This window comes from Grampus griseus (genome assembly GCF_964374135.1).
Source record: "Grampus griseus genome assembly, chromosome: 6".
NCBI lineage: Eukaryota > Metazoa > Chordata > Mammalia > Artiodactyla > Delphinidae > Grampus > Grampus griseus.
Genome location: NC_139000.1, coordinates 40,414,205 through 40,439,547, shown reverse-complemented (window position 1 = coordinate 40,439,547; position 25,343 = coordinate 40,414,205). Strand labels below are relative to the sequence as shown.

The window sequence follows — 25,343 nt, the reverse complement described above, 5'->3', positions numbered from 1 at the left end:
GGTGCCAGGTAGATGGGGTGTCTGAAGGCCGCAGCTGATGAGCAATGAGTTTTAGAGTTCTTGATCGTGGTTGTCCACTCGACCTTTAGAGCGTATTCTTGCCGGTTGGGATCTTGTAAGTGGGCAGGGACATCTGAGCACTGCACCTGTGCCAGTGGAAAGCAGAGTTAGTTTGATGTGCATTTGAAATCAAGTTAGAAAGTCCAGCGTGGAGGTGGTATATATAGTCTTGCCTGCAGTATTGAACCAAAACCTTACTGTAATTGTTGAAAGGAGATGTGTTTTGGTAATAGCAGCCCATTGGAACCATTATTGTGGATTATCTGCATATCTATGCTGAGGGGCAGTGCTACCCAAACACCTAGAATAGTCCTTATGTGAGGCTTAGAATAGAAGGTCCACACTAGCTGCGTAAGTAAATAGTGTGCAGCACACAGTCACAGTGCTGAGTTGCTATTGCTGCGGCTCAGTTATTTGCCCAGGGCTGTGCCTTACACTTTATGTGGCTTCTTTCACTTAGCCCTCAGAGCAGCCTGGTTGACGGAGTGGGTGGGGTGTTGTTGACTCCAGACTCCACACTGATTGAGACTGAGCAACATCCTCAAGGCTACAGGGATATTAAGTGGAAGATTTTTAGCCCAGGCAGTCTGGACTCCAGAGAGGTGCTCTTGCCTGCTGGTAAAGTCTGTGCTACCTGTTATTATAATTAGCTGATTGTAACAGCACTGCCTCTTTGGGGGCGGGAGAATGCTTTATGGAGCCCTTTCTCATACCTGGTCATCTTTGATCTTGAGGTGGCAGAGGAGTCACAGCAAAGGGGACGGTGGGGTCACCCGTTTAGATTGCTGGAGGGCTTTGGGTATGACATCAGTAAAGGGTTTTACAGGGCTTTAAGCCTGCCTTCTCCATCCTCCCCACCTCCACCACCATAAACAAACTCCCCCCCCCCCGCCAGTGTCCCTGACCCGAACCAATTCCTGTACTGAATGAATTACTGTCAGAGTAGCAGTTTTGCAGCTGACTTGATCAGTAGCCTTAGTAAAGTCCAGGTTGGATTTCAAACTAGGATCTGGAGTTTTTCTCATTTTGAGATAACATGATTTATAATGTTAGGAATTAACTGACTTTAAAGCTTATCTTTTATTACCAAAGCAATTAGGATTTCCATATAAGATTCATAAATATATACTATTTCTTTCTTGTTTTCGCTTTGTTTCCCTATCCTCTCTATCTTTTATTAGACATCTACCTTGTTTTTTCAATATCCCAATATGTGTTTATTTTTTAAAAATACAGAACTTTTTGTTTTTTAATTCTAGGTTATTACTTTATTTGGGAGAGGTTTTTACTAACAATTCACATTTAAGGTATTTTGCCCTTTCCACATCGGCCACCACTTTCTGATTGTGACTCTTCGTTCATAACAAATTTGCTAGTATATTTTACATGATCAAAGTGTAATGAGAAAGATTTATGTTTAATGTTTCTAAGTTTGTAGATTTCTAAGGAGTAATAAGGCAGCTCCAGTAAGTCTCTTATGTAATAAGTTAGGGAAATATCTAACCTAGCTAAGCTTTTAAAATAACAATAGAGAAGTAAAAATAAGCTTTTCTTGTAAAAGTGTGACTTTGTCTTTATCAGTATTTAATTCCTGCTGTTTACATGTCTAGCAACGATCCAAATGGCCTTCCAGTGGCAGAATGGTGAACTTGTAAGATTCATGATGAGAGTCCGTGCCAAGTCCAATTTGATTCTAGAGCAATTATGTTATTAGAACATTGCTGATTGCCCCAGTGCCTATTGTGCAGCTTAACCTTTAAATGCTAGTGATAATTAACTACTTGATCATTCTACCAGGAAACTCCAACGTGCAGCTCTGTTCTGCAGTAAAATTCACAAATAAAATACTGTCCACGGTGCCTGAAACAGCCAGCTTAAAAAGAAAAAGCTCTTTGTACATGTGTGCCAGTTAATAAGCATTACCATTCAGTATTCAGTTTTAAGGAAGTATTTTGTCATCGTTTAAAAATCAGTTTTCCTGACTTCGTCCCAGCTTACCCTTCCCCCTTGACATATACACACTACCAAATGTAAAATAGATAGCTAGTGGGAAGCAGCTGCATAGCAGCACAGGGAGACCAGCTCGGTGCTTTGTGACCACCTAGAGGGGTGGGGGAGGGAGACGCAAGAGGGAGGGGATATGGGGATGTATGTATATGTATAGCTCATTCACTTTGTTATACAGCAGAAACTAGCACACCATTGTAAAGCAATTATACTCCAATAAAGATGTTTAAAAAAAATCAGTTTTCCTTTTAGACAGAGTGAAAATAACGTTAAGTGTGTAGTATCAGTAATCATACACATGTACACGCAGTTTTTCTTCTTTTTGTAAAATATCACAGCAGTAAGATGAAGGCATGTGGAAGGAGGTAGAGGATTAAGGTGAAGAAGGGGGCAGAGCTGCCAAGTTGCCAGATCCCAGGAATGCCACGCCTCAGGTCCTACCCTGGTTGAACGGTTTCCTGTGGATTTGTTTGGCCAAGAGGCCCTCTGAAAAGGAATGTATCACATGAATCTTGGATTGAGGAGTGCCCGAGGGGTTGTTCAGTCATTTAAGTTTGAAAAAAATTCTTGGCAGTTCTGTGCCACTCACTGTGCTGGGTGGGTGCCCCCGCCCCCAGGAACCCACAGCCTGGAGTGGGAAGCACCTTGTAAACACACAGCTATCAGTTGATTGGGAGCGCTCACTCATTGAGTGAACAAAATGTTAAGGGAACAAAGAGTGATTAATTCTGCCTGACAGTGTCAGAGAGCTTTGAACAGTGACGTTTAGAGCTGGTTCTTAAGAATGGTGAGGGAGGATTTCAAAAGGAAGATACTGAGGGAAAGGGCATTCTTGAAAGCCAGGAAGAAAGGCTGCCAATGCAATGAAAATAGATGGCGCACCAGGGAGCAACAAGCCCAGAGCTCTGAGACGAGGCCCAGGCCCTGGATTGGGGCAGCGAGTGAAGGGCTTTGGAAAACAGCTATACTCAGAAGTTTGGTCTTTTTTTCCTATGGACGATGGGACACCATTTGTCATTTTTAAGGAAGGGTGAGAATCTCTGTTTGGGAAATGAATCCCAGAAATGTGGAGGATAGACTGGAGAGGGGAGAAACTAGATACAGGCTCTGGCATTAAATATGTTGGGTAGTAACTCACAGATGGTGTTTGTGTGCATGATCTCAAAGAGGTAATGGTTGTAAAAACCTGATCACATTGGGTCATGGTAGGAAAGCAAAGCAGAAGCATTGACTCAAGTCTTATGGCTTGGGAATGAGGATTGGAACTCAGCGGACATATATGAAAGTCAAGAAGCCATCAATGCACTTTTAAGATTGTTTGGCTTCTAGTGCTTTGCTTCAGTCTTCAGCCTTAATGAATAACGCCTGCCATCTTTCCTGCCACCAAACATAAGAGTGTATGTTTCAGTAGGGATAGTTAGAGGGCTTGGGGCCTACATTAAAGGGACTGATACAGGAGGGAAGCGTTTGGGGTTTTCCAGCCTCGCTCAGTGGGAACTCAGCTGATCCTTCTCAGTCTTCCTCCTCCTCCAAACTCCCTCCCTGCACCCCTCCCTGCCTTGGAGCTAGTGAAGGAGTTGCCATCACCACGGCTGACCACTAGGGGGTGATCTTTTGGTAGCTATACCGACACAGGGGTGGAAAGAAGACTTAATTATTGCTAACAGACTAATAAGGTAAAGAAAAAAAGTACAAGGAGTAAATTTTTTTTTTTTTCTCGGAACGCGGGCCTCTCACTGTTGTGGCCTCTCCCCTCCTGTTGCGGAGCACAGGCTCTGGACGCGCAGGCTCAGCGGCCTAGCTGCTCCGCGGCATGTGGGATCTTCCCGGACCGGGGCACAAACCCGTGTCCCCTGCATCGGCAGGCGGACTCTCACCCACTGCGTCACCAGGGAAGCCCCAAGGAGTAAATTTTATATAAGACGAGTAAAGTTCTAAATGAGGAAAAGCTTTACTGAACAGTTGTCTGGATTAATTTGGGTGCCAGGCAGAGATTCTGGTGGTGACGCTTCGTTCTTCCTAGAACTTTTCCCCGTCTCTCCAAGTTTCCTTGCCTCTGCCCCCCAAGGTCAGCCCTTTCCCACCCCACCTGGGTTACTCTAGTACTCGGGAGTGCTGCCCCGGAGCCCCCCTGAGGGACTTGGCTCTTCAGGCCTTCAGTTCACCCTCAACAGGTCAGCCCTGCACCGTCTCCGTATACCTCCTCTGTAGTTTAGAGCTTCTCCTTGGTCTGCGTGGGACTGAGTCACGAGCCAATCCTTGAAGTTAGTGACAGTTTTCATCAGTGCTCTCTTCTTCATCTATGGTTTTAAGCTGTCCTATCATCTCAGTGTGCCCAGTAACCACCTGACCTCGATGGCAGACTCATTCTCTGTGCTTCAGAGAATTTCTCTGTCACTGCTGTTTGTTTTCTGTGTGTGGTACTCCTCCAGCTGAGAGCTCTTTGGAAGAGCAGAGATGACAGACATGGCCTGAGCCCAAACAGATCACCCCCAACTGTGATTCCAAGAGGGGGGGACCATCTTTCTATTCCCTGGTCCTAATGGGGTTCCTGGATTTCCAGAGGTTAAAGAAAAGAGCAGATCATGGAAACTCTAGGAGTCAGAAAAATAATAAAGTGCATTTTTGTAGGTGTGGTTTTGTTGTTGTCGTGTTGTTGTTGTTTTACCTGCCACTCTGCATCTCCCAGGCCCTTAAGTTGCGGGACTACAGCAAAATTCTGTAAGTATGACCTTTGTGTCACCATATTTGGGTGCTTAAATCCCCAAGGAGTACCCCTCTTTTTTCACTGAAGAATTAGTAATTATCTCTCAAGGTGGACTCTAATTTATTCAGTTTCTCTATAGAGACTTGAAATACTGGCTTCTCATCAGCTGGCAAGTTAAGGGTGGGCGGGGGGCTGCCTTTTCCTTCTCCTCTTTCTCTTGTATTTGCTTCCTCTCTCGATAAAATATAAACTTCTCCTTTAGACCAAACTCCCTTTGCCTTTTGCGTTTAACCTATTCCCTGCCTCCTCTTTTTATTCCTCTGCTCCCTCTGTCCCATCTCTACTTCTTCTGTCTTATTCTTTCCTTTTTCCCCTTTTCTTTTTTCTCTATACCTTTGTTCTCATCTTCCTTTCACCTCCTCCCCCTCTCCTGTCTCCTCTTAACAGCTCTGTAAGTGTGTACTAAAGAATGAAAAGGAAATAAAGTCTCAAGTGATTAAAAAAATGACATTGTTGGGCTTTACTGGTGGCGCAGTGGTTGAGAGTCTGCCTGCCGATGCAGGGGACACGGGTTCGTGCCCCGGTCTGGGAAGATCCCACATGCTGCGGAGCGAGCGGCTGGGCCCGTGAGCCATGGCCGCTGAGCCTGCGCGTCCGGAGCCTGTGCTCCGCAATGGGAGAGGCCACAACAGTGAGAGGCCCGCATACCGCAAAAAAAAAAGAAAAAAAAATGACATTGTTGAATGGCTGGTCATCTCTCAATCCCACTTCCCTTTCTAATTCCAGAGCTCTTCGGTATCCCCGTCAGCCAGTTTTCGAGGTGCTGAGAAGCACAGAAACTCCACAGACTACTCCTCTGATAGCAAAAAGCAGAAAACTGAAGAAAAGGAGATCGCAGCTCGTTATGTAGGTTCACTCACCTTTGCTTTGGGGGAGGCAGTTTACCTTGCTTTTTAATCAGCAGCCTTTTTACCCTCTTACTATTACCAACCAAAACTAGAACACAAGATAACGACATCCTAGGAGAGAAAAATAATTATTGCAGTTCTAGCTGTGTCTCAAGTGGCTGGCTGAAGGTCTGTCTTTGCAAGTGAGTGCACATGTGTCTGTGAGCCGCAGAACAGTCCATTATCCTGCAACCGATAGAAGACTTGTGTTCCATATTATTTCTATTAGATGTATTTGCTTCCCTCCATAAATTTCAAGGTGGTCGAATTTTCTGTGGCCAGCTAGAAATGTTAAGGAGAAAGGTAAAATCACAGACAACCTGTTAAAATGTCTAGATGACCTCCTGCGCTGAGGAATGTAGCACGTTTTGTGGAATATAACTTGCAGAAACATCCAGATGTGTCCCTGGCATGAGTTGAAGCTCATTTTCCGTTGGTGGCTGGTTCTTCAGATCACACAGTGAAGGGAGCAAGTGGGATGGGACTCACTGGTGTGGAGGCAGGTTGACTCCACCCCACTTCCTCTGGTAGTGCCCTGCAAGACTGCAGGCCTACGAAAGAAGCTGAGAACTTGAAATTTCATGTGAAACCTCCCAATTTAAAAATTGTGGCTCTTTATCCGGTCTTTGAAAGACACTGACAGAACAAATCCCACCCTTCTGTAGGCTGGATTACGTAGCGTGGGCCTGCCAGTTGGCACCTGATACTAGAGTAATAAGCCATAAACTTCAATTTTTTAAACTACAATGGAATCATCCTGTCTCCTATTACCTACCTCATAACATCGTCATGAAGATTAAAGAACACAGTTCACTGTAGAGTGTTTAGCACTGTTTGGTGCAGTTCGTTTTTATAAAATGTGAGGAGTTAATGACTCTGGACTTACCCAGGGTAAATCTGGCTGCCTTTTTTGTTTGTTTTTCTTTTTTTGGCTGGGGGAGGAGATAATGCTTCTCAATTGTCAATGCAGGACAGCGATGGTGAGAAGAGTGATGACAACTTGGTGGTTGACGTTTCCAATGAGGTATGTTTGTGGCTTATTTGACTTCCTGCTCTTAACCAGTTATAACAATGATTAGTGTCCCAACAACTGGTATCCACAGTGTTTCCTTAATTTCTGAAGGGGCCCACGTTTTATTTACCTGAAAACTTTATATTACTGATCCTTTTTTATTGCTCCTCTACTCTGTGGAGTGCAAATGTGTTGTTACCACATGAATGCACACACCTTGGCAAGTGACCTGCAAATTTGTAGAGTTTTGATTTTTGTTTCTGTTTTAAATAAGTACTATAAATTTTGTAGTATTTTCATTGACCTCTATACTGAATATTTTCTTCAGCAATTTGATGAATCTTATGATCTACTCCAGAACATTTTTTGCTTCTAAGCTGTTGAAGACTTTTGGCTAGAAACGTCCACACCAAGTGCTCTGGCACTGTGTTCGCGCTGTGCTGCATTTGATACCCTTGATGTTCCTTTGTAGGATCCATCCTCACCTCGAGGGAGCCCTGCACATTCCCCAAGAGAGAATGGTCTGGACAAGACACGCCTTCTCAAGAAAGATGCCCCCATCAGTCCAGCCTCGATCGCATCCTCCAGCAGTACTCCTTCCTCCAAATCCAAAGAACTTAGCCTTGTAAGCAGTTCCTCACCATCTTTCTTAGCGTTGCCCGTTTCCAGATGGTTCGGTTAAATTATTTTTAAAATTTCGTATTTTCTACATTTTTCCATAGGACTTTTACCACCAAGCATATGTGTATGTTCAGTATTCAAGCTGAATTGACAAAAGTACTTTTGGAACAGAGCAGGTTCACTGACTTTGTTGGTGATGGATGTTTGGTTTGTGAGTCTTTTTGCAAGGATAGGGGAGGGACATGAGGAAATTGAGTGAAACGGGTCTCAGCGAAGATGAAGAAATATATACTGGGGTTACAGAGATGGTTTTGTCACCTGTGGTTTATGGTAAATTTAGTTTTTAGCTTGGATGTGATTTTGTTGCTAGCTTTGTTGGAATTACCAAGCTATATATGATTGCAATAATTTTCCCTTCCTGTCTAATAATCTGTCATTTATAAAAGTCTACCTTGACTCACACCACAAATCAGAAATGCACAAATAAAACTGCTTGCAAGTCAGGGTAATCTCCCCATACCCCCTTCCTCTGTGGCTGTGTAGTTAATTGCATTTTTATGTAGTGTGCCTTCCTTTTTCCTCACCAGTTGTGTCCCTGTAACATAGCATTAAAAAAAAAAAAAAAAAAAAGACAAATTCCGTTTTCAAATAACCTTTTGAATTCACAGCTGAGGGAAAGAAAATTCCTCAGTTTGTCTGCAATTTTGGAGAATGTGTCTGGCACAGGGCTGGATAAAGTTTTTTTCTGTTGTTTTCTCTTGGCCTTCCGGCCTTGTAATGGCAGCTCGTCTGTGCTGATCTCTTGTGATGATTCAGGCTTGGATCTTTTTTAATGGGACCTGTTAACCAGGGGAGCCTCTTGTGGCACAAACAATCCATCAGGAACCCAACTCAAACCACTCAGTATTAAAGCAACCAGCAAGTGGCCAGTCACATCGGGACGCCATGATTTGTCAGCGTCTGTCCAACTCAGACAGGTTTCCTGGAAATGGTCTGCTCTGCCCCAAGTTCAGCTTTGATTTATGTCCTCTTGAACGTTGGTTTTGTGGTCTCAGGAAACACTTTGTTTCTTTGATAGCTCTTCTTAACTAATGAAAAGAGAGGCCCATGCTAAAGAATCTTCTCCATTTCTTTGTCCTTTTCTTTTACTCTACCTTTTCAAATGTTTACCGTAATGGTTAAAATTGTGCTCTAACTAGCGTGTATATTCCATTGCATCTCTTGTTAGAATGAAAAATCTACCACTCCTGTGTCGAAGTCCAATACCCCTACTCCACGAAGCGATGCACCCACCCCAGGCAGTAATTCCACTCCCGGATTGAGGCCTGTCCCCGGAAAACCGCCAGGAGTCGACCCCTTGGGTTAGTGAGAAAAAAAGCTTCTCTACATATTTATGCTTCCTGTTTTTAAAGAAATCAAAGCAATTTAAAGAGTGTAATACATTAAGAGTACTAACGACCAGCGTTGACTGGCTGTAAGTTCTGTGATCCAAATCAAGCGCCTGGCACTTGCCATGTCTGACACATAGTAGGTGTTCAGTAAAATAAGGGGAAGACATGAACCCTGATGAAGGCTTGAATGACCCCTGAGAATATTAAAATACGCTTATTCGAACTATAGATCCTACTTTTTAACATACGTAAGAACGTGTTGCTCCTGACATTCATTAATACTTCATGATTGTCTCACGTGTGTATCATTGGTTTTTCTCCTTCCTTCCATTTGGGTCTGTAGCCTCGAGCCTAAGGACCCCAATGGCAGTACCTTGTCCATATCCGACCCCCTTTGGGATCGTGCCGCACGCTGGGATGAATGGGGAGCTGACCAGCCCCGGAGCTGCCTACGCGGGGCTGCACAACATCTCCCCGCAGATGAGCGCCGCCGCGGCCGCTGCCGCCGCAGCCGCGGCCTACGGGAGATCGCCAGTGGTATGTTGGTGCGCTTTTACAGCATAAAAGTGTTCCAGAGCGCAGAGGGTTGCCACACGTATTTTTATTTTTTAAGGAAGTTTATCAAATTTGAGGGATTTATAGAGGGACCTGTGTGTATTTATAAATTAGACTGCATGTAATCATATTGTGAGATTCATTTTCTTTTGTAAGGTGAGGGAATTATTTTGTTTTATGTTCCTTTTTTAAAAGAAATTTTTAAACCTACAGAAGTAGAGTGAATAATATAGTAAATATAGTGAAGCCTTCACTTCCATCATGAGCTTCAGTAATAATACTGTTTTTTTCATGTTTGTTCCACCCCCCAAGTATGTTACCATGAAATCATGAACCATCCTATCATTTCATCAATCAGTACTTGTGTATTTATCTCTGAAATCACATTTTTAAAGCATCTATTCTCCTAGGATTTGGAAAGACACTGAGTAGGATGAAATGAGTTGATGTAACCATGTTTGTTTTTGTTGTCTTGCTTGGGAAAAATTTTAGGTTGGATTTGACCCACACCATCACATGCGTGTGCCAGCAATACCTCCAAACCTGACAGGCATTCCAGGAGGAAAACCGTGAGTACCCGCCTCTGTGCTCTGTGCTCACTGTGTGTCTGGGCCCTCGCTGGCCCTTTGGACTCTGAGCACTGCTAGACAGTGTTGGCAAGTTCCTGCGGCTTGTGGGGTGGTTCTGTTTTTGTTTTTTGCAAACTATTTTCCATTTTCTCTTAGGACAAGGGAAGAGGTAATGAGGTGGGGTTTTGTATTTTCAATTTAAAATCTCAAGCTTCTAATATGGAAATGCAAATTGCTGAGGCATCTCCAGCAGTCAGGTCTTCTCTACATCTGTTACTGATTGCAAGACAATTCTTTTTGTTGCCTTGGAAAGAAGAAGTCGTCTTATGTGCAAACCTAGATGCTCAAAATTTGAGCATGTTAGGAAAAGACATGCCAAACTTCAAAGGCTGAAAGGAAAGAAGTGTGGTCTTTTGTGTTTCTGGAAAAAGTGGCTTGCTCAGTTGGCTTCTTGTCCTGTAAGCTGGGTATTTGGAGCCTCTGTTTTCATGACCCCCTAGAGCTATGAAGGCAAGACAGACGCATCAGTTGTTCCAGACTCTTCTTGTACGTTCTAACCTCTCCCCATATGTCATTCTTCATCATTCATTTTAATCGCGTGCACTTTATTACTACCTGTGCACAGTTCTCTGGGCTCTTTGGCTTCATCTTCACAATTGGTGCTCATAATTTATGCTTGTTCAGTGAATGAATGAACACATGTGCCGATCTCTCCCTTCACTGACCTCCCATTGCTTATTTATTTACTGCTATACACTCAGGCACTTAGTTGTCACCCTGTTGCTTCCTGTGTGTCTTCTTTGTTCCCCATGTTGCTGGCTCCACAGTGTTAAACATGCCTGACCTTGACCCTTCCTTCACTTTCCACCTGATAGATCATGTTCTTGGCCCTTCCTTCTGTAACTTCTCTACACACTCTACCCTAAACTTCCATGTTACATCAAACACAGTGTGGTCTCAGTAAGTATTTGACTGATTAATAAGGGAGGCAAGGCAAATTAGACTTTGAGTTCCTTGAGAGTTGAAGGTATAAATATCAATTACCGTAAAATTCTGCGTACTTGTGTGTGTTCTGCAAATAGTTGTTGACTGACAAGTCTTGTTGACCAAGAATCCTGGTGTACTTGAAGGTAAAAGTTAGGTCTGTTTCAAGCAGTGACTAAATAATAAGGCCATAGGATTAATCAAATAAACTGAATACCTACAAGTACCATATGAACCTGTGGGGATGGAGAGGTTCCTTGAGGGAAGTGATATCATCCCGTTTTCAGGTACTGTAGAGTTACCACTTAGTTAACCGGCAGTTGCACCCAGAACTATAGTGTAACCACTACCAAATGAGGTGGTGCTTCTCATCTCTGCTGCTGCCCAGAGGCCCCGAGGGGTGAAAGTGTGTTAGGTATATCTAAAGAAGCAGTAACAGTCTCAGTGTGGGGATTTGGGCCAGTTGAACCACTGTAAAATCCCAGCTGGTCTGATTCAAGAGGCACTTCTGAGCCTTGAGCTGGGCTCCCTTCCTTGCCCCCATCTTGACACATAGCATTATAAAATTGTTGAGATCCTTTTGGGAGGAACATTGGTGGGTTTCAGGATGGCTGAGAATTTTTTTTTTTGAATTTTTGAATTTTTTTATACAGCAGGTTCTTATTAGTCATCCATTTTATACACATCAGTGTATACATGTCAATCCCAATCTCCCAATTCATCCCACCACCACCACCACCCACCACCACTTTCCCCACTTGGTGTCCATACATTTGTTCTCTACATCTGTGTCTATTTCTGCCCTGCACACCGGTTCATCTGTACCATTTTTCTAGGTTCCACATGTATGCGTTAATATATGATATTTGTTTTTCACTTTCTGACTTACTTCACTCTGCATGACAGTCTCTAGATCCATCCACATCTCTGCAAATTACCCATTTTCGTTCCTTTTTATGGCCGAGTAATAGTCCATTGTGTATATGTACCACATTTTCTTTATCCATTCGTCTGTTGATGGGCATTTAGCTTGCTTCCATGACCTGGCTATTGTAAATAGAGCTGCAGTGAACATTCTGGTACATGACTCTTTGAATTATGGTTTTCTCTCAGTATAAGCCCAGTAGTGGGATTGCTGGGTCGTATGGTAGTTCTATTTTTAGTTTTTTAAGGAACCTCCATACTGTTCTGTATAGTGGCTGTTATCAATTTACATTCCCACCCACTGGGAAAGAGAGTTCCCTTTTCTCCACACCCTCTCCAGCATTTGTTGTTTGTAGATTTTGTGATGATGCCCATTCTAACTGGTGTGAGGTGATACCTCATTGTAGTTTTGATTTGCATTTCTCTAATAATTAGTGATGTTGAGCAGCTTTTCATGTGCTTCTTGGCCATCTGTATGTCTTCTTTGGAGAAATGTCTATTTAGGTCTTCTGCCCATTTTTGGATTGGGTTGTTTGTTTTTTTAATATTGAGCTGCATGAGCTGTTTATATATTTTGGAGATTAATCCTTTGTCCGTTGATTCATTTGCAAATATTTCCTCCCATTCTGAGGGTTGTCTTTTCGTCTTGTTTATGGTTTCCTTTGCTCTGCAAATGTTTTTAAGTTTCATTAGGTCCCATTTGTTTTGTTTTTATTTCCATTACTCTAGGAGGTGGATGAAAAAAGATCTTGCTGTGATGTATGTCAAAGCGTGTTCTTCCTATGTTTTCCTCTAAGAGTTTTATAGTGACCGGTCTTACATTTAGGTCTTTAATCCATTTTGAGTTTATTTTTGTGTATGGTGTTAGGGAGTGTTGTAATTTCATTCTTTTACATGTAGCTGTCCAGTTTTCCCAGCACCACTTATTGAAGAGGCTGTCTTTTCTCCATTGTATATCCTTGCCTGCTTTTTCAAAAATAAGGTGACCATATGTGCATGGGTTTATCTCTGGGCTTTCTATCCTGTTCTGTTGATCTATATTTCTGGTTTTGTGCCAGTACCATATTGTCTTCATTACTGTAGCTTTGTAGTACAGTCTGAAGTCGGGGAGTCGGATTTCTCCAGCTACGTTTTTTTCCCTCAAGACTGCTCTGGCTATTCAGGGTCTTTTGTGTCTCCATACAATTTTAAGCTTTTTTTTTGTTCTAGTTCTGTAAAAAAAAAAAATGCCATTGGTAATTTGATAGGGATTGCATTGAGTATGTAGATTGCTTTGCGTAGTATAGTCATTTTCACAATATTGATCCTTCCAGTCCAGGAACAGGTATATCTCTCCATCTGTTGGTATCATCTTTAATTTCTTTCATCAGTGTCTTACAGTTTTCTGCATACAGGTCTTTGTCTCCCTAGGTAGGTTTATTCCTAGGTATTTTATTCTTTTTGTTGCAGTGGTAAATGGGAGTGTTTCCATAATTTCTGTTTCAGATTTTTCATCATTAGTGTATAGGAATGCAAGAGATTTCTGTGCATTAATTTTGTATCCTGCTACTTTACCAAATTCATTGATTAGCTCTAGTAGTTTTCTGGTGGCATCTTTAGGATTCTGTATGTATAGTATCATGTCATCTGCAAACAGTGACTGTTTTACTTCTTTTCCAATTTGTATTCCTTTTATTTCTTTTTTTTCTCTGATTGCCGTGGCTAGGACTTCCAAGACTGTGTTGAATAATAGTGGCGAGAGTGGACATCCTTGTCTTGTTCCAGATCTTAGAGGAAATGCTTTCAGTTTTTCACCATTAAGAATGACGTTTGCTGTGGGTTTGTCGTATGTGGCCTTTATTATGTTGAGGTAGGTTCCCTCTGTGCCCACTTTCTGGATAGTTTTTATCATAAATGGGTGTAGAATTTTGTCAAAAGTTTTTTCTGCATCTACTGAGATGATCATGTGATTTTCTTCAATTTATTAATATGGTGTGTCACATTGATTTATTTGCATATATTGAAGAATCCTTGCATCCCTGGGATAAATCCCACTCGATCATGGTATATAATCCTTTTAATGTGTTGTTGGATTCTGTTTGCTAGTATTTTGTTGAGGATTTTTGCATCTATATTCATCAGTGGTATTGGTCTGTAATTTTCTTTTTTTGTAGTATTTTTGCCTGGTTTTGGTATCAGGGTGATGGTGGCCTCGTAGAATGAGTTTGGGAGTGTTCCTTCCTCTGCAGTTTTTTTGGAAGAGTTTGAGAAGGATGGGTGTTAGCTCTTCTCTAAATGTTTGATCGAATTCACCTGTGAAGCGTCTAGTCCTGGACTTTTGTTTGTTGGAAGATTTTCAATCACAGTTTCGATTTCATTACTTGTGATTGGTCTGTTCATATTTTCTATTTCTTCCTGGTTCAGTCTTGGAAGGTTATACCTTTCTAAGAATTTCTCCATTTCTTCCAGGTTGTCCATGTTATTGGTATAGAGTTGCTTGTAATAGTCTCTTAGGATGCTTTGTATTTCTGTGGTTTCTGTTATAACTTCTCCTTTTTTCATTTCTAGTTTTATTGATTTGAGTCCTCTCCCTCTTTTTCTTGATGAGTCTGGCTAATGGTTTATCAATTTTGTTTATCTTCTCAAAGAACCAGCTTTTAGTTTTATTGATCTTTGCTATTGTTTTCTTTGTTTCTATTTCATTTATCTCTGCTCTGATCTTTATGATTTCTTTCCTTCTACTAACTTTGGGTTTTCTTTGTTCTTCTTTCTCTAGTTCCTTTAGGTGTAAGGTTAGATTGTTTATTTCAGATTTTTCTTGTTTCTTGAGGTAGGCTTGTATTCCTATAAACTTCGCTCTTAGAACTGCTTTTGCTGCATCCCATAGGTTTTGGATCATCATGTTTTCATTGTCATTTGTCTCTAGGTTTTTTTGTTTTGTTTTTTTGTTTTGTTTTTTTTGGTACACGGACCTCTTTGTGGCCTCTCCCGTTGCGGAGTACAGGCTCTGGACACTCAGGCTCAGCGGCCATGGCTCACGGGCCCAGCCGCTCCACGGCATGTGGGATCTTCCCGGACCGGGGTACAAACCCGTGTCCCCTGCATCGGCAGGTGGACTCTCAACCACTGCACCACCAGGGAAGCCCTGTCTCTAGGTATTTTTTGATCTCTTCAGTGGTCTCTTGGTCATTTAGTAACATTTTGTTTAACCTCTGTGTGTTTGTGTTTTTTACGTTTTTTTCCCTTGTAATTGATTTCTAATCTCATAACGTTGTGGTCAGAAAAGATGCTTGATATGATTTCAATTTTCTTAAATTTACTGAGGCTTGATTTGTGACCCAAGATGTGATCTATCCTGGAGAATGTTCCATGCACACTTGAGAAGAAAGTGTAATCTGCTGTTTTTGGCTGGAATGTCCTATAAATATCAATTAAATCTATCTGGTCCATTGTGTCATTTGAAGCTTGTGTTTCCTTATTAATTTTCTGTTTGGATGACCTGTCCATTGGTGTAAGTGAGGTTGTGAGTCCCCCACTATTATTGTGTTACTGTCAATTTCCTCTTTTATAGCCATTAGCAGTTGCCTTATGTATTGAGGTGCTCCTATGTTGGGTGCATATATGTTTATAATTGTTATATCTTCTTGGATTGATCCCTTGATCATTGTGTAGTGTCCTTCCTTGTCTCTTGTAACATTCATTATTTTAAAGTCTATTTTATCTGATATGAATATTGCTACTCCAGCTTTCTTTTGATTTGCATTTGCATGGAATATGTTTTCCCTCCCCTCACTTTCAGTCTGTATGTGTCCCTAGGTTTGAAGTGGGTCTCTTATAGACAGCATATATACGGGTCTTGTTTTTGTATCCATTCAGTGAGCCTGTGTCTTTTGTTTGGAGCATTTAATCCATTCACGATTAAGGTAATTATCGATATGTATGTTCCTATTATCATTTTGTTAATTGTTATGGGTTTGTTTTTGTAGGTCCTTTTCTTCTCTTGTGTTCCCCTCTTAGAGAAATTCCTTTAGCATTTGTTGCAGAACTGGTTTGGTGGTGCCCAATTCTCTTAGCTTTTGCTTGTCTGTAAAGCTTTTGATTTCTATGTGGAATCTGAGTGAGACCCCTGCAGGGTAATCTTGGTTGTAGGTTCTTCCCCTTCATCACTTTAAATATATCATGCCACTCCCTTCTATCCTGTAGAGTTTCTGCTGAGATCAGCTGTTAACCTTATGGGAGTTTGCTTGTATTTTATTTGTTGTTTTTTCCTTGTTGCTTTCAGTAATTTTTCTTTGTCTTTTATTTTTGTCAGTTTGATTACTATGTGTCTCGGCGTGCTTCTCCTTGGGTTTCTCCTGCCTGGGACTATCTGTGTTTCCTGGACTTGGGTGGCTATTTCCTTTCCCATGTTAGGGAAGTTTTTGACTATAATCTCTTCAGATATTTTCTCAGGTCCTTTCTCTCTTCTTCTGGGACCCCTATAATGTGAATGTTGTTACATTTAATGTTGTCCCAGAGGTCTCTTAGGCTGTTTTCATTTCTTTGCATTCTTTGTTCTTTATTCTGTTCCACAGCAGTGAATTCCACTATTCTGTCTTCCAGGTCACTTACCATTCTTCTGCTGTTGATTCTTTCTAGTGTATTTTTCATTTCAGTTATTGTATTGTTCATCCCTGTTTGTTTGTTCTTTAATTCTTCTAGGTCTTTGTTAAACGTTTCTTGCATCTTCTCGATCTTTGCCTCCATCGTTTTTCCGAGGTCCTGGATCATCTTCACTGTCATTATTCTGAATTCTTTTTCTGGAAGGTTGCCTATCTCCACTTCATTTAGTTGTTTTTCTGGGGTTTTATCTTGTTCCTTCATCTGGTACATAGCCCTCTGCCTTTTCATCTTGTCTTTCTGTGAATGTGGTCTTTGTTCCACACGCTGCAGGACTGTAGTTCTTCTTGCTTCTGCTGTCTGCCCTCTGGTGGGTGAGGCTATCTAAGAGGCTTGTGCAAGTTTCCTGATGGGAGGGACTGGTGGTAGGCAGAGCTGGCTGTTGCTCTGGTGGGCAGAGCTCAGTAAAACTTTAATCCACTTGTCTGCTGATGGGTGGGGCTGGGTTCCCTCCCTGTTGGTTGTTTTGCCTGAGGCGACCCAACACTGCAGCCTACCCGAGCTCTTTGGTGGGGCTAATGGCGGACTCTGGGAGGGCTCACTCCAAGGATTACTTCCCAGAACTTCTGCTGCTAGTGTCCTTGTCCTCATGGTGAGACACAGCCACACCCCGCCTCTGCAGGAGACCCTCCAACACTAGCAGGTAGGTCTGGTTCAGTCTCCTATGGGGTCACTGCTCCTTCCCCTGGGTCCCGATGAGCACACTACTTTGTGTGTGTCCTCCAAGAGTGGAGTCTCTGTTTCCTCCAGTCCTGCAATCAAATCCCGCTATCTTTCAAAGGCTGATTCTCTAGGAATTCCTCCTCCCATTGCCAGCCTCCCAGGTTGGGAAGCCTGATGTGGGGCTCAGAACCTTCACTCCAGTGGGTGGACTTCTGTGGTATAAGTGTTCTCCAGTTTGTGAGTCACCCACCCAGCAGTTATGGGATTTGATTTTACTGTGATTGTGCTCCTCCTACTGTGTCATTGTGGCTTCTCCTTTGTCTTTGGATGTGGGGTATCATTTTTGGTGAGTTTCAGTGTCTTCCTGTCGATGATAGTTCAGCCGTTAGTGGTGATTTCAGTGCTCTCACAAGAGGGAGTGAGCGCACGTCCTTCTAATCTGCCATCTTGAACCAATCTCCATGGCTGAGAATTTTTGTTCCTGGAGTGACACACGCCAAATGCAATTGGCAAATGACATCAAGAACCCCAAAGAGAGCGCGGTGTGTTCAACAATATGAATCCTGGAGTGTGACAGATGCAAGTTTGGATTCTGACTCTGCCGGTTGACACTGGGAAGGAGGTGACTTTATTAGGAGCTTCAGTTGGCTCATCTTTACAGCAGGGCTGGCACCTCCCTGATAAGGAGGGCATGAGGATGCGATGATACGGTATATGTTTGGCACAGTGTTTGCTATGCAGTGGCTCTTGAGTCAACTGCAGCATCATTTCCCCTTGAGCTTTGCCCAGGTTATTACCGTTCTTTCAATTGCTCATGCATTAGACCATAGTGGGAGGCAGAGATGGCCCAAGGAGATTAGACTGAGTAAATTAGACTCCCTGTTCCTGTCATTGGTGTGTCTTTACCAAGACACCAAGGCCTATAAATTCACACTCATTTATGCATATAGAGAGAAGTACTTTCATTATAAAGAGTTTTACAAAGCTATGAAACTTGTACATGTTTTTCAACAGGAAAACTATTTTTTGTGCTAGAACATAAAACATAATAAATCACCCAAAGGCCTCCCTCACCACACACACAAAGTAACTGCCTTTCTCTAGAAAGACAACAGTCGCGCATCTCTGTCCTAATTATTTTTACAGAATAATTGCTAGATATTATCAAAAATTATAATTAAATGCATGTTCCAAACTAATTAATAAAATAGCATTTATTTGATAATGCACATTGGGTCCAGTTGCTTATGCTGGTGAATTAGCAAAGGTTCCACTCAATAACTGACTAGAATGACAGCAGAGTTTAATTTCAACATAAGCCAAAAGTGGACTTTCTTCCTCACTTGCTACTTACATGAGACTTTTATAAATAGCGTAAAAGTATTTGATTAAAACCATTGCACTAATTATATTATGGGAAATGACATGTGATTTCAGCCATAACAAAAAATCTCAGATTTATGGGTTTTAGGCTGCTCAGAATTCAGAAATTCTTCTCTGTTGTTGTTTTTATTTGTCTTTATAAAGGAAGATTTTTCAAAATAGGAACAATTCCTGACACACAGCCAACCCTCAAGTATTTGTGGGCTGGCTAACCTGCTAGTGGGTTCACATGCTACTAGAACCCAGTCTTCTGTCCTCCTGCATGAAGTATCAGTACAACAGCCAGACCTTTCATTGTGAATTCAAGGTCTAGTTCTATCTTGTGAGACGTTGGAAACTTGGGCAAGGTGTCGCAAAGCATGGAACTGATGAGTATGGCATTACTGAAGTGGGCCTCGGCTCTCATAGAGGGAGGTGGAGGTGGGAAGGCCAAGGATCTTCTCAACTATGCTGGGGTTTCATCAAAAGATGATGATCCAGATAAAACAGCAACTTCGATACACGTTTTAAACAGATTTGCAGATGTCTGAATTGTTTGAAGTATAGTTCTGTCAGAAAGTCCAAACTTCCTCTTTTCACCATCTCCCTTGGAGATCACTCTTAGCTTTTAGTAGCTTTGCCTCCCGAGAGGGAATTTCTCTGTCTCCCTGCCCCTATTCCTTCCAGCCCCGTATTTTTAGTTCTTTGTTGGACATCTCAGCTAGACATCTTGAGTGTGTATTACTTGCACTACAAATTCATCATATTCACAAAATGCTTCCCCAGACTAGATGTTCCTCCCAATCGCCTGGTTTTCAGAGTACTCTGTTCCTTGTTCCCTGAGCTCAGAAATTCAGTTATTATTGGCTTCTTCCTCACATCTCATTAGTTAAGTCCTACACAGTTTCATATCCAGTTACTTCTAGTGTGTCATCCTTCTCCTTGCCCAGTTCAGGTCCCCCATTGCCTCTCATCTAGATTATTCAAATAATTGTCTCTTATTCCTCCTATCCATTGTACTCCTTGCTACCAAATTTATTCTATGAGTGGCTTTGCCCCAGTAATGTCCCACTCCTCCTCCTCCTAAAAAACACTCTTCAGTAAATTCTGTTTGTGAAATTCTCAGGCCGACCTTCTAGGCCCTCCCTCTTATACATTGTGTGTGTGTGTGTGCGCACGCGCGCGCGCGGTGTATTTTATCAGGCTGTACTCGGGTCAGCTCCTTCAAGTACTTACTGTGTTGGGTCATTGTTGAATAAGTGAATTCCCCAATTAAAACCAATCCAGGACTTTCCCAGATGATTTTACCTCTTCCTTTTAGAGCTGCTCCCTCCACCTGGAATGGTTTTTCCATCTTCCTCCCTCTTTGGAAAAATCCTTCCATTCTCTAAAACCCATCTCCAATACCATGTCTCTCATGAAACATAAGCTTTATTTTTGGTTTTTGAACCACCACAGAACTTCATCCTTCCCATCTTGCACCTGGTATTGTAATCACTTCTGTACTTTTCTCATCATGCTTCCTAGATTACAAGCCACTTGTGGGCAAGGCAAGTGTCTTACCTGATACTGTATCTCAGCATGACATCTAAATCAGAATATGTGGATAAGGAGTATTGATGCATTTAATTACGTAGAAAAAGAAAAGGTTTTCAAGCCTGGGCCTCCCTAATTTCTAGGAAGGTTGGCTTTTATTACACATTCCAGTACTCTTTGCTAGTTACACATCAAAGAGTTTGTTGAAATCTGATGATAAGTATGTACTAGAGCTTTCTTTCTTCCAGTTTTGAGTGTCTTATATAAATAGTAAACACGGGGCTACATTATATCCTTAATGCAATTAGACTCTTGAAATTCTTAATAAGGGAGTTCCAGGAACATAGTAGGTGCTCACAGAGTGGTTGTGGTTGAGTTGAATAATGTCATATTGAAAACCTCAAGAGAAATGGTGTGCCTGATTTCTTAACTATTTTAAATTCTCAAGACTCTTTAAAAACCATTTAGTTATTCTAGAGGGGAGAGAAGGGATGTCTTTTCAAGGAGATTATCATTAAGAATGTATAACACCATCTCTAAACTTGGAATAATCTTCCTTTTTCTTTCTTTAAGATTTAGTCGTCATGACCTCTTAATTGCTAAATCAGTTAGCCTTTGTCTCCATTGTCATCCCTCAGAATCTCAGCCTTTCTCTACAAGCATTACTGCCTTCCCCTCCTTGCCTGAACGGATGCCTGGCTCTCTCCCGAGGGGACCCCTTCACCTGCAGCCCTCCAAAGGGTGCCCTTTCATTCACTTCACATCAGCAGTCGAAGCCAGTGGCAGGGCTGATAAAGGCTGTGGTTGATTCCCACCCCCACCTCCTGTTTCTTTCCAGTCTCTTCCGGAACTGAACTCCTTCTACCTTCTTGTGAAAACCCAACCCCTTTCAGGCCTGTGCCGTGGGTCTCTACCCCCTCCTCAGCCTTGCTGGGAGATTTCCCAATTAATTAAAAACTTGACACTTGGTCCACTCAGAGCCTGCCATCATCCTGGGTGTCACTGCTGTTCACAAGGTCAGGCCCCCAGTAACATCGTCTCAGGGCTTGGGCCACATCACCTCTAGTGAACCTCTGCCCGTCTCGACTTCAGTTACCTACTTACAGACCCCAAAGAAGACCTTGTCATCAGCCCTCACTGTCACCTCCAGGATCCACGCGTGCCATCCAGTACAGCCTTCTCTGCCTCTACGCAGAGAAATCTGGAATTGCAGATCCGTTCCCAGCTTTCTAACCGCCTCTCAAGCCCTGGCTACTAGCTTCCCCTTAGCTTGCTGCACTAGCCCCCTGACTAGTTTTCCCTCTTCCATTCTGCCACCTACAATCCATGCTTCCCCCAATAACCAGAACAGTCTTTTGAAAACATGAACTGAATCATGGCGCTCACTGCCCCCACACACAAGTCTCCAGTGACTTCCCACTCCACTCGGAATAACAGGCCGGACTCTGCCTCACAGCCTACGAGGCCCTTTTTCACATGGCCCCTGCACCCCTCTCCAGCCTGTCACTCTCCCCTGAGTGCCCCTGGCTTTCTCCCTTGCTGCTGCTTCTAAGACTTGCATTGACCGCCCCCTCCCTTCTCTATGCGTGCAAGACTAGGTCCTGCCTCAGCTCTCAGCTTGCACACCGCCTCAGACCTTGCTGCGCGCCTTCCCGTCTCTTTTATCTGAAACTCTGTGTGTGTGTGGGGGTGGGTGTGTGGGTGTGTGTGTGTGTGAGAGAGAGAGAGAGAGAGCGCACATTTACTGCCGTCGGAGGTTACTGATTTATCAGCTTATATATTAGCTCTTTTCCCTTCTGGGATGTAGGCTCTGGAGGATAGGGACTTTGAATATCTTATTCACCTCTGATTCCCCAGCATCTGATAGTACCTGATTCATATTGGGTATTTAATAAATATTTTCTGACTAAGTGAATAGCGTAAGCATCCTACCTCCCTCTGGCCTTCAGTGTACCATACTCCTTCTCATACCATCTTCCTTTCTTGGCCGAGGAAATGAATACCTGTTCTTTATATTGCAGCCCCATTGCCGTGAATTTCCCTGTTATCTCACTTTGTCCAATTCCCAGAGTACATGGCCTGTCCATTGTTCATAGCATTGACCATCTGACATATTAATCTTTATATATGTTAGTATCTCACTAATGAATCAGCCCCTCAGCCCACCTGCCACCTACCCCCAGCCCCCAGAAAGTAACTTTTGGAGAATAAGGAGTAGGTGGGTTTTTTCCTCTCTGTTGTATCCCCAGTCCTTTCTGTTGCATCCCCAAGTGCTTCTCGCACTGGGATAACCCAAGAAATATGTGATTGACCATCTACTCCCCCTTTCCATGTTCTTGTCTCTCCTGATTATCTGACTGCTCTTGCTGGAGGTCCCCTACATGTTGTAAGCATTTTCTTAAATTTTGCATCTAGTCTACTCATTATATAATCTGCCCCAGGATTATTCTTTTCTTCTCCTTTAGCTTCAACTATCACTTCTTTGTGGATGAGCACACATCGATCTTTCTGACGTGAACTCTCTTCTGAATCACAGTGCTCAACTTCTGGTTGAGATGTTTGGGTTCTCACCTGCCCTCAGGTTGGAGAAAACGGTACCATTTACCTCCCCACGTGTGTCCCCTTCGGTTATGCTTCCCTGTCACCTTCACTAATGTATTGTGGCCTACCTAGCCACCTGGGGTCCGAGCCTGAGAGCCCTGCTCAGCATCTCTCTCTCCCAGGCCACGCATCCAACATTTCTCCAAGTCTGTTGCTTCGACCACGGGAATATGTCTCTTGTCTTCCCAGCTTCCCACCACTTCCCCCTCAGCAGTCCAACATACTCCTTCTCTTCTACAGCCCAGTTCTAACCCACTTCTCTGCGTAATTTACAGAGAGAGAGAAAGCCCTCTGCCCTCTGGTCCCCAAATCTGCCACAGCCGCGTCCTTTCTGGGGACACTTGGGACTTTGTTGATGATGTCCCCTCAATAGCGGGCTGAATTTTGATGCATGTGGCTAGCCTGTAGATTTTTGCATTAAGGAACTGTAAACTGTTTTGGTTCTAAAACTTCCCCGATAGGTCCAAGCTCCTGTCCTTTGTCTACCCACAAATGTTTTCCCTTGGTATGTCTTTCATAAACTTCTTCCCATAAACAGAGCACATTCTGAAGCTCAGTGCCAAAGACAATGACATCATCTCCAAAGTGGGCTACTGCCCGTGATGGTTCCCCAAGACAGGCCCTGCTCCCTCCTGCCTACCGCCGACATCTCCTGCCTCCTGAAGCCCAACATGCATCCCAACAGCCTCACTTGCTGACTGTTCCCTGACTTCAGTGCCTTAAGAATAGAGGTGTCTGTTGAGGCAGATGCTTTAACTTAACTTGCATTTTAGAGCCAAATGCTTTCACAACTGGAGGGTTTTCCCTGGAAATGGCCTGGAGTTGGAGCTGCTGATAGGAACTCACAGGTGGGCCTCTGGGGCAGTCACACAGGATGCTTTTTTTAGGTTCTGACTCTATTGGGAATGGGATTACTAGGATTTGTTATTGTCAAGTCTGATGGGACTTAATCCAATTTTTTTTTTCCTTTTTTGGTGGGTCATGTGCCATTTCAGTATCTAGGCCTAGATCCTCTTAACACCTTAAAACTTCATAATTTTAGCTTACAGATTTTCATTAGTAAGTCACTTGATTGGAGTGAAGTGATCTATAGGTTAAAATCTTACCACAGGCTTCTGAATCACCTGAAGTAGAAGGCAATGCAAGTTTGTAGAGTGCCCTGGAGAAGTAGTTACTATGCTGGGCATTGGTGATCTTATTAAATTCTCTAAGAAGCGTAGGTAGCCTTCACTCCATTTTAAAGATCAGAATCAAGTAAGGTTCAGAGAGGTTATGTAACTACTGATGTCACACAGCAGCTAGCAGAGTTGATGCGGTATTTGATCATAGATTTAGCTCTGTGGCTCTGAAAGTTATGTTCTTTCCACCATATTCAGTAAATTTGATTTGTTTGCAGATCATACGTAGCACTGAAAATGTTTTATTTCTCGTCTCATTACAGTGATCAGTTAAGTAACATTTTTTGCATTCTCCCTTTCCTATCTTTTCTCCTCGCCACTGCCTTAGAGCATACTCCTTCCACGTTACTGCGGACGGTCAGATGCAGCCTGTCCCCTTCCCCCCGGACGCCCTCATTGGCCCTGGCATCCCCCGCCACGCTCGCCAGATCAACACCCTGAACCACGGGGAGGTGGTGTGTGCGGTGACCATCAGCAACCCCACGCGACACGTGTACACGGGCGGCAAGGGCTGCGTCAAGGTCTGGGACATCAGCCACCCCGGCAACAAGAGCCCCGTCTCTCAGCTCGACTGTCTGGTGAGTGAACATGGGTGAACGTGGTTTAAGCCCTCATGCAGAAAATAGGACCTGGATGTATCAGCAACACACAGAATTGATCCCAAGCGGGTAGTTGTCTTCAGTGGTTTGTGCTGTTTGACTTGGAGCGCTGACGAGAAGGTGTGTCTTCTTTCAGTTACTTAAGGTAGATTTATCCAGTTCTTCACGTGTGGCACTTGCTCCAGTGCAGTTTTCATTCACCCTGCCCAGTGCATGGGAACAGGCAGACCACTTGCTTTCCTATCTGATAAAGGAGTTTAAGAAAACTACGAGCCCACGGTGGTTTCTGTGAGAGTGCACCCAAGTATCAGAATCTGTCACACTGTGAGACAAGAGTAACTTAATACTTCACGTGGCAAACACTAGCTCCCCCGTTAGCTGTCTCATGGGTATTCGTCCTTGGGTTATTTAGGAAATTTCAGTTTGATTTTCATCCTCGGACCAGCAGTAGCATGTTTCGCGGCAGCACTGTGCTAGGTCAGTTTAAGGTCACTGCACAAGATTCCCATAACCTCACGAGCTGGGAGGACGTGGTGTTTTCTGTCACGTAACACGCCTTGGTCAAGCCTTGCCTCCAGTTGGTGCTGCTTAATCGAGCCCATGCTGTCCCTTGGCCAGGTAACGCAGGGCCAGGCGAACGGAAGGGACCACAAGGTCTCTAACTCCCTGGCACTTGTTTGGCAGCAGAAAGAGGGCCTTTCAGCAGCCAGGCCGTGTGTACCCAGTTCCCGGTGTGGCTCCTCCGGGGTTGTGAGCGCTGCTGCGTCTGCATGTGCGAATGACTCAGGCGGCTGGTTGATTTGCTGGTGCCGAGAGTGGGTCTAGATCTTTGCATTTTCATGCTAATTAAGATTAAATATCTCAGTACTGAATTTTGTAGATCAAGTTTAAGTACTTCCTTAATTTCATGTAATTTACTAGCATTAATCCACTTTATCATTGTCATAAGTGAAAATAGCTCATTGAAACCAGGAGGGAACACAATACTT

The 25,343-nt window shown here is 43.2% G+C and overlaps 1 protein-coding gene across 3 annotated transcripts in view; it reads left to right on the top strand.

The window, feature by feature from the left end:
- The window catches only part of LOC309824445 (transducin-like enhancer protein 4), a 153,415-nt gene that overhangs the window by 121,395 nt on the left and 6,677 nt on the right, over positions 1-25,343 (top strand). For all 3 annotated transcript variants that reach the window (XM_082657323.1, XM_082657322.1, XM_082657321.1), the window contains 7 exons: positions 5,561-5,680; positions 6,692-6,745; positions 7,206-7,358; positions 8,583-8,715; positions 9,089-9,282; positions 9,793-9,869; positions 24,084-24,333. In XM_082657323.1, coding sequence (XP_082513449.1) covers positions 5,561-5,680; positions 6,692-6,745; positions 7,206-7,358; positions 8,583-8,715; positions 9,089-9,282; positions 9,793-9,869; positions 24,084-24,333 — 981 coding nt within the window. The remainder of the gene's footprint in view (positions 1-5,560; positions 5,681-6,691; positions 6,746-7,205; positions 7,359-8,582; positions 8,716-9,088; positions 9,283-9,792; positions 9,870-24,083; positions 24,334-25,343) is intronic.